Source organism: Zonotrichia leucophrys, chromosome 20 (assembly GCF_028769735.1).
Source record: "Zonotrichia leucophrys gambelii isolate GWCS_2022_RI chromosome 20, RI_Zleu_2.0, whole genome shotgun sequence".
NCBI lineage: Eukaryota > Metazoa > Chordata > Aves > Passeriformes > Passerellidae > Zonotrichia > Zonotrichia leucophrys.
In genome coordinates, this window is record NC_088189.1 from 910,180 (window position 1) to 925,835 (window position 15,656).

General features: G+C 48.9%; 1 protein-coding gene across 4 annotated transcripts in view; it reads right to left on the minus strand.

The window, feature by feature from the left end:
• Positions 1 to 15,656, minus strand: part of RIPOR3 (RIPOR family member 3) — a 39,704-nt gene that overhangs the window by 19,314 nt on the left and 4,734 nt on the right. Inside the window, exons 2-3 of one of the 4 annotated variants that reach the window (XM_064730096.1) lie at positions 3,236 to 3,364; positions 104 to 250 (exon numbers count right to left, since the gene is read on the minus strand). In XM_064730096.1, coding sequence (XP_064586166.1) covers positions 104 to 250; positions 3,236 to 3,336 — 248 coding nt within the window. In that variant the 5' untranslated portion in view covers positions 3,337 to 3,364. Of the gene's footprint in view, positions 1 to 103; positions 251 to 1,100; positions 1,160 to 1,200; positions 1,223 to 3,235; positions 3,365 to 15,656 lie in introns of those variants that run through there. The other 3 variants (XM_064730098.1, XM_064730097.1, XM_064730099.1) reach the window with 3 other exon arrangements.

The window sequence follows — 15,656 nt, forward strand, 5'->3', positions numbered from 1 at the left end:
CCAGGAGCGGGGCAGTGACCACAGGGGTGCCCGAGGGGACAGAGCACAGAGCCACACACACTTCAGCAGGGAGGGCAAATCACAATATTGAAAAAGTCCTTACTTAAGTCCTTTCTTCAAAGCTTCAAAAATTTTCTTCACCTGCAGTGGCTTTGGGTCCCAGATGAGCGCCCCCTTCTGCAGGGAGTTGTAGGCCTTGGGGGGCTTCAGGGACATCCTGGACCTCACGGAGCTCCTGCTCAGGGACTTGCTGTGGGAGGAGAAGGAAATCAGGGGAGGTGCAGAGCCCAGAGATGCTGAGGCACACAGTTCAGGGGCAGCTCTACAGTCCCAAACACTCTCACTCAAAACCTGCACATTCCTGGGCACCTGGGAGCACCTGGCAGAAGGAGAAGGAAATCAGGGGAGGTGCAGAGCCCAGAGATGCTGAGGCACACGGGTCAGGTGCAGCTCTACCATCCCAAACACTCTCAGAACCTGCACGTTCCTGAGCACCTGAGAGCACCTGGCAGGAGGAGAAACCCCAGAGGCAGCTCTGTGTGTGCCCAGCAGGGCAGGGCAGGGCTGGGCACAGCCTGGCTCACCCAGGGCAGCCCTGCTGAGCAGTGCAGCCCCCTGACCCACCCTGCAAGCCAGGAAACAAACCTGAGGCTGCTCGAGGTCTGGGGCACAGCTCCCCTAAGGATCCTGCAGGAGCTGCTGCTTCCTGCCCTGCACTCACCATCCCTCCAAACCATGGCTCAGAGCACTCTCAGCTTCCCAAAGCCAGGCCCAGACTGCACACAAGATATAGCTATCAAGGGTTTTTTTCAGCATCTGACACCTCAGCTAATTACTTTTAATGGCAACTGCAAAATCAAAATTCAATATTGTTTCTACCAGAAGTCCCCCACTTTTTTATTACAGACTTTTTTTGTGCCACTCTAAGGAGTTGGAACACCTTGAACCATCAGTTAGAAACACCTTTAAAGCAGAAAATGAGCTCTCTGCAAATAATTCCTGTCTGGCTTCCCTCTCTCTAAATCCTCCCCTAAGTCTGGGCTATTTTTACATTGGTTTGTTAATAATCCCTGTAAGTAAAGCCTCTAAAATAACATTACCTGCAGAGGTTTCCCATCTCCCAGAGCAAGCCACACCAGCCAGTTGCTCTCTGAACAGCTTTCTACCTTATATACAATTTCCACCCCAAATTCCACTCACCTGGGGCAATGATGAACCCATCAGGCTCAGCAGTTACCCCTGGCTGGTTTCAGTGCAGGCTTTGGCTGAGGCTGAGCAGATTATTGAGCTGCTGATTAAAGCCAGGCCCAGCACACCTGAGAGCTGTCCCCAGTCCTATTAGAGAAACCCCTGAGTACCTGCTTTAATTATCCTTGTCCTAAATTTCCACTTAGCTCCAGTTTTTAACAGCTGTTCTGCAAAAGATCTGATAAACCAGGGGTTGCCAAACACTGCTGGATGCTTCATTTCTTCACACCACTGATTATCTTGGTTTTTTATGATGCCTTAATGGAAAGTATTAATTAACCAAACCATTTGGAGCTCAGGTTACCTACAACAAGGAACATAACTGCTAAATGAGAACCTTACATTAATATCACTTCTCTTTACTATGATAATTTGTCTTTAGGAATTCCATGCAAAGTGAGACAGTTTGAACAGGAATAACACTGGAAGGGGCAGTCTGGCCAATATGAGGAGTTGAGAGTCTCCTAGAATGCTCATTGCTTAAGATTCTTTCATGCTAAGAAGAAATAGTTCCAAGCTGTAGAGTACTCCAATTAGCAAGATACCAAATAGAAGAGACAAGACAATTCTGTTTTGAAATTAAAAGCCCAAATTAAAATTCATTTTGAAATTAAAAACCCAAATACTCCTGGGTTTTGTTTCATTGTGGAATTTACCTGCAGATTTTTGGAGTGCAGCCCCTAAGCTCTGGGGGTGACTTCCCTTGTGCAGCAGCTCAGTCCTGCACTCAGGGCTGGGATTTCCCTCTCCCCCTTCCCTCAGCATCCCCCAGTCCCTGCAGCCCAGCTGAGCCCTGATGTTAATCCCATTTCCGTGCGTTTCACACAAAAGTGGAGGAGCTGACATGGCCTGGAGGGCCAGTAGCTCAGGGCTGGATGTTCCCATGCTGCTTTCCCTTGTGAACCTGGTAATTTCAGGATCAGATTTCCCACTTTGCAGATAACAGCAATAACATTTACTTCCTGGGCAGACCGTGGTGGGGAAACACAAAATCGAGTCTGACTGAGAGACCCAAGGGGAAGCTGCTAAAGGAAAGCAGAAGTAAATTCAGCATGTGCAGAGGAATGTCCATGTGGGGCTGATTTGTGCTCACCCTCGGGCAGACCTTGCTCAGGGCCCTGCCAGCTCCTGCTTTTCTGTACAGTCTGAGAGAGCTTTTCTGTACAGTCTGACACTGTACAGTCTGAGAGAGCTTTTCTGTACAGTCTGACACTGTACAGTCTGACAGAGCTTTTCTGAACAGTCTGACTAAGTTTTCTCCAGCTCTTAGCTGTTGGTGAGATTTTAGATATCCAATCTTTGCTAGGGGTAACAGTAATTTTCACTTTCACCAACAAATTCATTTCTTCAAATTGAAGACTCCTCAGTTGCATCACAATCACACAGGAATTGCATTTTTTGCTGGTATTTTACCATGCTGTGTTTACCCAAAAGTTGAATTCAGTCATGTGGTTCTCTGAAAGGATATTTCCTTACCTGAGTCAGGTATTTTACTGACACACAACAGGATGGTTTTTGAGTACATTACACTTCCCACTACTTCTGTATGGTGCTGCTAAATGACTCCCTTTGTTATTGCTCCAGCCATGCGTGGCACTCAGAGATTGTATTAATTTTCCATTTCTAGGTCATATCTTCTAAAAGCACTCGGGATCTGCAGGGATTTACAGGGATTGCTAAATTCACAAAGAGCACAGGATTTTTAGTGGAAAGGCTGCATTACCACACAGAGCAGTGCTGCCCGAGGAGTTATGGAAAGCAGAGTGGGACCATCAGTGCAGGATGGGACCATCAGTGCGGGATGAGACTGTCAGAGCAGGATGGAACCATCAGTGCAGGATGAGACCATCAGTGCAGAGTGGGACCGTCAGTGCAGAGTGGGACCATCAGTGCAGGATGGTGCAGAAGCTCCAGCTGTCCCCGTGTCACTCACCCCAGTGGGTGCAGTGCCAGCAGCAGGGCTCTGGCTCTGTCCCCTGTCACTCACCCCAGTTTCCTGCTCTGCACGGTGCTGAAGCCGGTGAAGGAGCAGCTCCTGCTGATGCCACCCCCATCCCCAGGGGACACGAAGGTGAGCTTCACTGACATGGCTCCCACTCAGCGAGCCTGCTGCCTCCTGCAACAAAGCACAAAAACACATCAGGCCAAGGCCCCTTGGCTTGGTGCTCCTGCTGCTGCCTCCTGCAACAAAGCACAAAAACACATCAGGCCAAGGCCCCTTGGCTTGGTGCTCCTGCTCCTGCAAGCGCTGAGCTGCAGGGAAGTGGAAAGTCAAAACAACACGCAGCAGAATAAATTGGAAAAAAAGGCTTGTCTGCAATTCACGTTTCCTGTGTTGCCATCCACGGTACAATTAATAAAGGATTGAATGGTCTAAAATGAAATCTCTCATGCCCTCTTCAATTTCTGATTGATTTTACAAACTCGCGGTGCAAAAGCCAGAATAGCCTCCATTCAGAGGCTCTCTACATTTCTGACTCTTTAAAACCCCTGTAATTGTCCCAGTGCTTCAGGAGTGGGGCCAGCCCGTGCATTTCCAAGCCAGGGTGGATGCCAGAACCACTCTTAGGCTGCAGACTCAGCTGGGTCCCAAAAGCAGCTCCCTGCATCTGTGCAGAGCCCCCTGCACGCAGTGGTGGGATTGGCTGCGTGGTGCTTAAGCCCAAGGCAGAAGTCTGGTTTCAGCAGTAATTTCCAGGTTCATGCTCCTCCTCTGGCAGGGCTTCTCTTGGATTGCTCTCTTGTTTTCCATCAGTCAAACTCCTCTGCTTTGTGGAGAATTGTGTTCTCTGCCATATGTCTCCAGAATCCAAGGCCCAATATAAGTAACAGACACATCCTTCAAAGCAGCTGTAGAAAATCACCCAGACAGTTCATATACAGAAAATTTCCCTTCCTTTCCCCCTCAGGCTGGTGTAATGTAAACACCCCGAGTGAGTAAATCTGGGTATAACAAAAAGCTGGAGGATGTGTTTGGAGGGAGAAGGACAAACTCCAAGGAGGACTCGGAATGCTGCACGCAGAGATTTGTGCACATCACAGGATGTGCTCTGAAGGGATCAGGATCCATCACTCATCATCCAACACTGAGCCCCTCAGAGAGGGTTCTGGGGAGCAGCTCTGCCCTTGTGTGCCCTGATGGCTGCACCAGCCAGGATCCAACGCTCTGAATCCAGCACAGGATCCATCAGAGAGGGTTCTGGGGAGCAGCTCTGCCCTTGTGTGCCCTGATGGCTGCACCAGCCAGGATCCAACGCTCTGAATCCAGCACAGGATCCATCAGAGAGGGTTGTGGGGAGCAGCTCTGCCCTTGTGTGCCCTGATCCCTGTGGCATGGCTGCATCAGGATCCATCACTCACCATCCAACACTGAGTTCTGGGGAGCAGCTCTGCCCTTGTGTGCCTCAGAGCCTCAGGAGGACCCACAGAAATCTGTCACACAGAATTCAGGTGCCTCTCCCCACCCTGAATCAAACCACACAGCTCTCCTGTTGCCTTGCTTTGAGAAGATCCCCCTTGACACCCTCCATCAGAGCTCAGACTTGCATCAGATCCCAGCTGAAGTTTCACAACATTTTCCGTGCTTCCCTCTGGATCTGAGATGTTTGTAAGCCTGTGAACTGTCACCCCATCAAAAGGATCATTAGCCTGAAGAAAGCATGCAACTTACTGAAAAATGGAATTGCATAACAAGCTGCTAAAGGAAGAAATAAAGGGAATAGCCTTGTGGTTATTGACCACATCCCTCATCAAGGCTAAGCCAGATTCCCAGGATCTATTTTTCAGCTCTTTAACCTGGGAAATTCAGTCCATGGCTGTGAGGGAGGAGGAAAGTGCAGGAGCAGCTGCTCTGGAGCCCACCATGGCTCTGAAAGCCTTTGGAGCACACAGATGTGGAGCAAACACAACCAGGCAGATCCCTGGCAGGGAACAGAAAGAGGACAATTATGAGAAGACTTCTGAAGTAAAATCTGTGGCACTGAGCTCTGGATGTGAAGGATGTGAAGGACTGTGGGAAATGCAGAGACCCCAAAACTCTGAAATTGCCCAAATTGCCCAAATTGCCTGGAGCTGACCACGTGTGTTTATATGCCAGTGTCACTCTGCATTCCCAGGAGCTGCACTGTGCAATGCAGCACAAGCCAGAGATGCCCTGGCCCTCACATGGCACGGCCAAGGTCGTGTCAGCCCCGCTGGGGTCGTTCCTGTGACTGCCCAAAGCTCAGTCCCCACTGCCCTGCCCTGCCCTGATGCACCCACCAGCACAGCTCCCACTCCCTGAGAATGAGGAGAATTAAATAAAGCACCATTCAAGGGTTATCACCTCAAAACCATGCCAGCAAAGCCAGTGCCTCTCAATACACACTTACACATGGATTTCTTGTGGTGACCGAGAAATCTCACAGCTCATTTCACACTCCTGAGCAGAGCACCATAAGCTGGATGTCAATAAAAGATTTTATTTGTAAGGAAGACTTATAAATGCAGTTGTTTAAACAGAGGCTTTGCTAGCTGGAGTGTCTGTGTAAAAGTGCTGAGCTACACAAGTGCCCCTGAGAAGAAGCATCTGGACCCATCTCAGACTGTGCCCTCCCTTTAGGGCAGAAATAAATCAGAAAAGGGCCCTGACAAAGCTCAGCTCAAATCTGCCTCCAACCTGGAACCTCTGCTGTGCAGGCCAGAGGGTCCAGGTCCCATAAAAGCAGGATTGTGCCTGGGGAGCAGAGGAACTTTCTCCCTGTCATGTTCCCCAGGAGCAGGAGGGTGGATGGGGCAGAGAGCCAGGGATGCACAGCACAGCAGGGCAGAGCAGGAGGAATTGCCAGGCACAGCTGGAGCCCAAACTGCAGGAGAAGCCACGGGGCCTGGGCAAGGTGAGCTGTGAGCCCTGGGCACCTCCCGCTGCCAGGGACCCTGCCTGGGGGCTTCAATGGGGGGATTTGTACAATTCGGGGCTCAGGAATGGATCTCAGCCAAAACAGGATTTTCCAGATTGAATGGGCAGGTTTGTTTGGGCCTGGCTCAGTGCTCTGTTTGCCATGGCAGATCCTGGTGTGCCAGCTCTGGTGTGACCCAGGCAGGCTGGGGCTCCCTGGGCACACAGGACACACAGACAGGACACACAGCCAGGACACACAGACAGGACACACAGACAGGACACACAGGACACACAGGACACACAGACAGGATATACAGGACACACAGACAGGACACACACACAGGACACACAGGACACACAGACAGGACACACAGACAGGACACACAGACAGGACACACAGGACACACAGACAGGACACACAGGACACACAGGACACACAGCCAGGACGCACAGACAGGACACACAGACAGGACAGACAGGACACAGACAGGACACACAGGACACACAGGACACACAGCCAGGACGCACAGACAGGGCACACAGGACACACAGGACACACAGACAGGACACACAGACAGGACACACAGACAGGGCACACAGGACACACAGGACACACAGACAGGACACACAGACAGGGCACACAGGACACACAGCCAGGACACACAGGACACAGACAGGACACACAGGACACACAGACAGGACACACAGCCAGGATACACAGACAGGACACACAGACAGGACAGCCAGGACACACAGGACACACAGACAGGACACACAGACAGAACACACAGGACACACAGACAGGATATACAGGACACACAGACAGGACACACAGACAGGGCACACAGGACACAGACAGGGCACACAGGACACACAGGACACACAGGACACACAGGACACACAGACAGGACGCAGACAGGACACACAGCCAGGACACACAGCCAGGACACACAGACAGGGCACACAGGACACACAGCCAGGACACACAGCCAGGACACACAGACAGGGCACACAGGACACACAGGACACACAGGACACAGCCAGGACACACAGACAGGACACACAGCCAGGACACACAGACAGGACACACAGACAGGGCACACAGACAGGACACACAGGACACAGAGACAGGACACAAAGACAGGACACAGACAGGACACACAGGACACACAGACAGGACACACAGCCAGGACACACAGACAGGACACACAGACAGGGCACACAGGACACACACACAGGACACACAGACAGGACACACAGACTGCACCTCCTGCTCTCCCCCTGAGCCCAACGACCCTCACCTTCCACAAACTCCATCCTGCTGTCTGTTTGTGCTTATGGATAAACTTTTCCAGCCCTACTCTCATCTTTAATTGTTTCTGGGCACAATGGTCTCAACAATTTGATGAGGAAAATATGACTCACCACTTGCAAAACGTTTCTGCTCGTGTTTTGGGCTTTAAGGGAGTGGCCATGATTTGGTGTCAGCCTCTCAGAGAGTCCACTGGGTGACCTACAGTGTGTGATGCTCCAGCTGGCAGTGGGTAGGGGACACTTTCTCCTGGCTGATTCTGCACAAACTGCCCCAGCTCTGCTGCCCTGGCAGCCTGGGCAGCCTCAGAGCTCCCCATGGCACCCTGCTCTTCCCTGGTGTGACAAAAACCAGGCTGAAAACAAATTATTGTCACTATAGAAAATAACAATATAACTATACAATGACAGTATCGATATACAATAACAATATAACTATACAATAGCAATATCAATCTACAATAACAATATCAATCTACAATAACAATATAGATATACAATAACAATACCAATATACAATAACAATATCAATCTACAATAACAATATCAATAACAATTCCTTCAGACACCAGCTGCTCATGGCTCCAGAGGCTGAGGCTCACCTGTGTGACTGGGGACACCTTTTGGGATTGTGACAATTTGCCTCCCACTGCCTGCTCAAACCTTCTCCTCCTGCTTTTAGGCCCCTGTTATTTTTGTGCATAATTTCATTTGTAAATATTGCACTCGCTTTGCTTGGAAGGACAAGAGAGCAATTTTATCTTTGAGCTGTGGGAAGCAAACAGAGTTGATTTCACTCTGTACTATCACAACATGATGCTTAATTCAGAATGTGGGAAGCCCAACAGTTTATTGGGGGGGCTGGAGCCTTCCTGCTGCAATCTGGGCTCACATTGGTGCCCATCAGGAGAGCACAGCAGAGCACATGGGTTTGTTGCAGAGCTGCCACCTGGAACTGATGCCTTTTACAGCATGGTTTTATGAAATTCACTCCATGGCAGCCACACAAAGGGGACACTGGGCTGCGCTGGTTCTGCACCATCTCTGCTGGAACCCAGCTGGACTGCCCAGAGCCAAAATCAGCAGAGATTGAGTGCATGGACATTGAGGGCCTTCAGAGACCTTCCCTGACTCAGGGGATGGGCTGTGATTCCAAATATTCATCAGCTGCTTCAAAAACAGTCACTCAAAGCTGCTGGGTTCCCATTCTGCTTCCCTGAATTTGTTATAAATCCTAACAGAAGAACAGCTTTGCTGCTGGAATTGCATCAGGATCAGGGTTTAGCTGGAAGGAACACACACTGCAATGGGTGAAAACACAGCCCCAGCATGATTACACCAAAAGCTTTAGCTCTGAGACTGACTTTGCAAGCTGGGCTGTGTTTGCCTGCATCACATTGATGTAATCCCAATTCTTTTCCTTCTTGCTTGTTTCAAACCACAGGCACAGAGGATTTACCTGCTCCTCCTGGTGCTGCTGAGGGTGCTATCCCAGCTGACAATGGCATTTCCCTTTTGTGGTTCTGATAAAGGGAAAATCAGATTTCCACCCTGGAGCAGAGCCCTGTCAGAGCCTCGGGGTGCTCCAGGCCTGACCCCTGAGGGTTCTGTGGCTCTGCTGGACATGTGAGGAGCCCAGAGCAGGGGTGGGAGGTGAGAGGGGCTCAGCAGCCCCGGGGCGTGAGGGAGCAGCACTCAGTGAGCCCCGGGCTGAATCCCCTGGGAAAATACACCCAGAGCTCAGCCCCTGCTCCCCAGCATTCCTCAGCAGAACCATTGACCTCGGGAGCAATGGCTGCTGTGCTGCATAAACATTCCACATTTATCACTCAGACCCCTTACACTTCAAGTGGTTTTGTTCAGCTGTTGGACAAACATTCTATTTATACCGCTATGGGCAGAACTAAGAAAAAGTTATCCTTCAAAAGAAGCAAAATAATTTGAATTAGGGAGACACACAGCACCCTTGGGACAGCAGGGAACCAGCAGCTTCCACCCATTCAGCAGGATCTCTGCTGGGTTAAGACTGAGCAATCTGAGCAATTACATCCCAGTTTTGCCCCAGATGGAAGCTCTTGCTCCCCTGTGTAGCTGCACATGTTCCACAGAACTTCTTCACCTGAGCCTGTTTAACTCAGATTATGAGTTGGGCCCTTTACTCTGCACCAAACTTACATCTGTCAGGTCCTGTTTGGAAAATATCTAATGATTCAGGAACACAATCCCCACTCTCATGGGCACTTCCAGCCCTTAAGAGCAGCTTCAATTGATTTTTAATAAGAATTACACCCAGAGCTTGCATTGTTTAGAAAGACAGGACTTCACTGTGTAACTAGATTTGGTACTTCTGCAAATTTCACCTATGCAGATCCAGCTCTTGAATATACATTTAAATACTTGTTTAAATACTTTCCTCCTAGCCATACTTAAGCCATTGAAAGAGATCAGATAAAGAGCTTTGATCCAAGTTATTGCTTTACTCATCAGGCCCTCCCACAGCTCCCTGCCAGCTGCTGGAAATGGCATTCTGGAGCCAACAATGAATTTCAATATCTCAGACAGCTCGTCCCATGCTGGAGGTCAGGTCCATGGCCCCATTTTGGGGGCTCCTTGAACACAGGACTCAAATTTCAAGCGCAGGGCGAGCTGCTTTTCAGGGCTGCACCCCAAATGTTCCTGTGTTTGCAATCACTTTCCATCCCGGCCCTCAGCTCCAGGTGCTGCTCTCAGCGTGCACATCCAGAGGAATTAATCAGCCGTTTGTTCCAGGTTCCCAGCAGAATGCAGCAGCAGGACTTGGCCTGCCCCGGTTACTGACCTGGCAATGATTTTCCAAGGCACAGTGCTGTGGCCTCTGGGTGCCTCCAGCAGCAGCCAGGGAGCCCAGGGGCAGCTCAGCATGGCTCAGCCATGGCAGCGCCCTTTTCCTCATGGAAATGGGGTTCTGGGGGTCCCCACTGGCAGGGAGCCCCAGCGTGGGGCTCAGGAAAGCTGCAGGGAGTGCTCAAAACCCAGAGCTGTGAATCACAGCATCTGGTGCTGCTGAATGGCACAAACCCTGTGTCATTCACCTGTCTGACCAGGAGCACCGTCCCTGTACAGGAACTGAACCACCCAGCCCGTTCCTGTGGCAAACATGGTTTATTCCCATAAATGTTACCAGGATCTTGTGCCACAGAAATGAAGAAGTTGCTAAGTTAGGATCAGTATCCCAAAGAACACTGGAAAAAGAGGAATAGTATATAAAATTTCGTAGAAGAGGTAAATAGAAGGGACAAAAGGTTTATGCTTTAAAGCCAAATATTTACTTGTGGGAAAACCCAAGAGTCTGAATGGATGTGGATATATCTGTATTTTCCCTTCACTTCTTACCAGTTCCCAATACACATGCTCTGACATTCATGGCCCACATTTCTTACACTGTTACTCTCTGCTTTTATTTGGTTTGGGCTTGTTTTTAATGAGGTGAACTTTGCACAGCCCAGCTCAAGCTCCTATGAAATCTGAAATGGCCAGATTTGGTGGTTTTCTGTGGAGAGAAAAAGCCCCCATGCTAACCACAGTGCTGTGCTTGGAACCAGAGGTCTCACCCCCTTAAACTGAGCTAACAAGGACAGAGGATGGTCAGGAAAACTGTCTGGATCCTGCCTGCGGAGTTATGGCAAGAGTGCTGCAAAGGCTGATGGTTCAACAGAAGGGAACTTCTGCTAGAAATCTGACTGAACAAGAGCATTTCCAAACTAAATTTGTCCACCAGTGTGTGTTTGAAATATCCAGAGTCCCCTGCTGCTGGCTCAGAAAGAGATAAAGGTTTTCAGGGCCGTCCCTCAGAAACACTGGGAGCATTGCCATCACTTCAGAGATGATCAGCGAGAGCTTGGAGGTCATGGCTTGGCACTCAGGCTGGAAAAATGCATAAGTGTGGCTTTTTTTCTTTTTTAGAAAAGCTGCATCAGATTCTCCCTCTGGTGCCAAGCCTAAGCTCCTTTAAAACAATGATTCCTGATTTGTTTTCATGTGCTCTCCATCAGTCCTTTCCCTGCAGTGTGGAGCAGGTCCCTTGCACTGAAGGAATCTTCTGCTGAATAAAGTCTTGTGAGACACAGTCATTACATGCAGAGGAAACTGGGTTTAGTGGGGCCCTGGTTCCCCTGGGAACTTCCATTATATAAATTATTAATAATAAAAATAAACATTGGCTAGCTTGAACTTCTCTTCATTCCCTTGGAGCTTATTTTTGTGATGGAATTAGCTAAATAAAGCCCACTTGAAAGAATGTTTAATTGCAAACTATCCAAGGAAAACAAAATGGAACTAATTGGTTCTTAGATATTAAACATTCAAAAGGAGATGGCTTTGGAAACAGCTGAAAGGCTGATGTGCATTAGGATACAAATGGTGCAGAAGGCAGCTGAGGAAAATGCAGTCTAAACTGGACTACATTTACTTTTAAACCAGATATTCAAGTTTAGTCAGTCTGGCCCTGCCTAGAAGAAAGCTTTGGATTGTTTCAAGCCTAAACAGAATCACAGCAGCACTCTGGAAAGTCATAAAATCAGAGGGGGCAAACTTGTGTACTGACCTCTGGGCATCATTTGCCCAGGAAACCCTAAAGAACCCTAAAAAACCCTAAAAAACCAAAGCTCCAGGGATTGCTGCTTCCTGGAGCTCCCTGAGAGCCCCTCCAGCCTGAGGACACCCTAGCAGGGGCTGTTCCATGGGAATTTCTAGAGCACTGTTTTCCTGCTGGGAGGGCTCCCAAGCCCCTCTGAACCCCCAAAGCAGGGTGGCTGTGCCTGCACTGCCTGAGAGCTGCCCTGGCCTCCCCACCCTGCCCCAGCCCTTGGGCCACTGTGCTTAATTCAGGTGTTTCAGCACATGGAAAATGGGAGAACTCCCTTCTCAGGCTCACCAGAAGTTAAAGAGCTGCCACACTTCTTTCAGAGGCGTTTCCAGCAGGACTAGGAAGTGATGGCTCCAACGTGACTGGAATTTGCAAACAAGAAAAATCCCTCAGCATTGAAAGGGAGCAAGAGCAGGTAAGTCATAACAAGAATCATACAGTAAAGACAATAACAAGAATCATACAGTAAAGGCAATTTTAAGCACTACTGAGTGGCAGAAGAACATTTCTCTGGAGGAGCAGTGTGCAGTGGATCAGGCTGCTGCTCAGCCCCTGAAGGGACACTGGCTCATCAGAACATGTTTACCCTCCCACTTATCAATGGGTGACAGTGACAGTGCCTCTGCCAGAGATAACAAATTCCTGGAAATGGAAATGTCAGGGCCCCCAGAACAGCCAGCCCAGGCACACAGAGCTGCTCCTGGAAGCAAAGGGCACACACAACTGGAAGTGCTAAGCAGGAGCTGCTCAGCAGGATCAGCCAAGATCAAACCACTTCAACATTTAGGCCAAAAACAAAACTAATTTAAGGTCCCTTGAAATGTTATGAATACCATCAACAAACACGGCAAGAGTCACTCATGAAAATGCATTTCAGCTTTGTGCACAAAAAATCAATCAGCTCTCTGTCTCAGACTTCTTCAAAGACTGTGAACCCAATTGTTTGCTCCCTGAGGACCCAGGGCTTTCACTGCAACTACACATCTGCTTAGTGTTTCCTATTCTTCAGCATCACAAGGAGTTTTTCTTAGACCTTCACTCAGCATCTATGGGCCAGGGAGCTCCTGAAGCCCACTGGAGATGCTCTGCAGAGCTGAGGGCAGTGCCCGGGGCAGGGACCCTCCTGCACCCTTGGGTTCTGTTCCAAATTCAGAAATGGCCGTTCAGGTAGAGAACACATTGACAGGAGATGCCAGCAGTGCCCCAATGCAGAACCAGGGCTGAACCCAGCCTGAGCCAGCTGCAGCAGCAGGGGCAGAGTGCATTGCAGTGCTCTCCGTGTCCTGACAGAAACGTGCAGCTCTGCTCTGTGTGACTTGGCTTCCTCAGGACAGATATTTTACAGGAAGATTCAGTTTTACTGTACTGTAAACATCACTTGACAATTACAGGTCAAAGTATCCTCACTTATTGCTTTAAGTGAAACTAAAAGTAGTCAAATTCATACACACACACACAGGGAAAAGATTCATCATGTGTGAATCACCACAGCTCTGGGGAAAACAGCACAGAAATCATGTCTGGAGTGGAGACCTTACCAGAAGATGCAGTGTGTGTTCTCATCCAGAGCCTTCTCCTGCAGAGCATGTTCTCCTTACAATTGTGGTTTTGTTCTTGAAGAACTAGAGCTCAAGCAATTTTGAGATACTTTGCATTGCTACTTAAATGTTTTGCACTTCTGCTGTTTGTTTGCAGGCAGCTGGGATGCCCCAACCCATTTTCTAAGGTTATTTAAATTCTTCTTTATTTGTTAACAAATTATGTTGTTGCACAACACATTGGCATGTGAACCCTTCAGAAAAAGGGAGAGGCACAACTGGCCCCAGTGGAATTAGGAAGGAGCTCCAGTGACCTCAGCAGAGTTACACAAAGGACATCTCTATTGTGCCAGTGCTGGCTGAAGGAACATTTCTGTGTGTCAGGGCTCTGCACAGGGCTCACCTTCCAGGGCAGTGTCTGGGGCTCCATTTCACACAACAGGGACACATTTCCATCCATCTGGGCATTTGGTGCTCCACTAACAGCCCCAAGAAATGTGCAGTTACATTTACAACAAACTCACACAACACTGTATGTTACTGCAGGACTCAAACCCAGGCATTTCCACACTTGATCCACCCAATGAAAATGCTCTTCTCTTCTCTGCCATTCCAAAAAACCAGATCACTAACTGTTATAAAACAACTGCCTTCAAAACTCCAGCAAAGGCCCTGAACTTTCTGTGCAGACCAAGTCCCAGCCACATGCCCTGGGCTGCATTGGGAATATCCCTTTGGAAAACCCCAGCCTGCTGTTTTAACTTTACAGAGCTCAGCAAACAAAATCCTGCCCTACAATCTGGAGAAATCTTCTAAACCCTCTCTGTGAAATTTCAGTTACATAATGGAAACATCTCAGAAATCCAGTGCCCAGGGAAAGGGGAGGTTATGGAGGTGGTGTTTGTTCTGCACCAGTAAAAGTACAAACCTATTCACACCAACATTAAAGCAGAAACATTCAGATTTTAAAGCACACTGAGGCCTTGGAATTGCCTCCCTGTTTATCTGTTCAGGCCCAGTATTGGAAAATTATATTTCCCTCTTCAAGTCTGTAGCCATTTCAATAATAAAACAGAGGTTATGTAAGTGCAGAGAATTATGGAACAGTGTAAGTGGAAAGTACATAGTTTTAAATTTATTTGAATAACTCAAATACAGCTGAACTGACATTATTCACACTTTCCAGTCTTAGTCAATACTGGATTGAAACCAAGCACAAGACATTTCAGGCCCAAAGGAGGTTTTTAAGAAAATTACAAGTACCTATATTTCCAGTTTACAATGCCTGTCTGGGAAAGCTCCACTGCCTAAGGGAACAGCAAGCTGCCTTCTCATGGGATCAAACAGCAGAGATGTGAACTAATTAAGGGCACCTTTGGATCAGCCTGTAAACACAGGGCAGGTTCCACCCCAAAGAGCAGAAACTGGATGCAAATAGCTGAGGTGTCCCAGGCAAGCAGGGCTGCAGAGCCACATTTCCCTCTGCAAACTCATTTCTAACCTGGGCAGACCCCGGCTGCAGGCCCAGCTCTGCATTCCTCCCACACCCCGGGCTGGAGCTGTGCCTGCACAAGGAATGCAGCAGGGAAATGAGCTCCTTATCGGCCTGGCACATCTTGCTGGGTGATGTGATGCCTGTGGGGCTGCCAGGGCTCCAGTGTGGGACATGGCATGCAGCCTAGCTCCACAGCTCCAGACAGCAAGCCAGGGCACTTGGAATAAGGTTAAACTGCCTTCTAAAGCATAAAAAACTGCTCCTGACTCAGGGATACCTGGATGTATCTCTGTTACAAAGAATTTTCATCAAAGGAAAAGCGAAGATCCCAGATTTGTACAAGAATGAGTAAAAAAGGGAATAAATTGTGCAGACTCAGGGGCATTTGAAAGTCTGGCTATAAGATGATAGATTTAATAACCATAACTCTCCCAGAGGGGAATACTAAACACAGAAAGAAGGACAGGAGGTTTCTCAGGACAGCCCTGTGTGTCCATTCCCTCCCAAATCATGGGCAGCACCATGCACACAACTGCATGTGGCAAATCTTTCCATCACTCC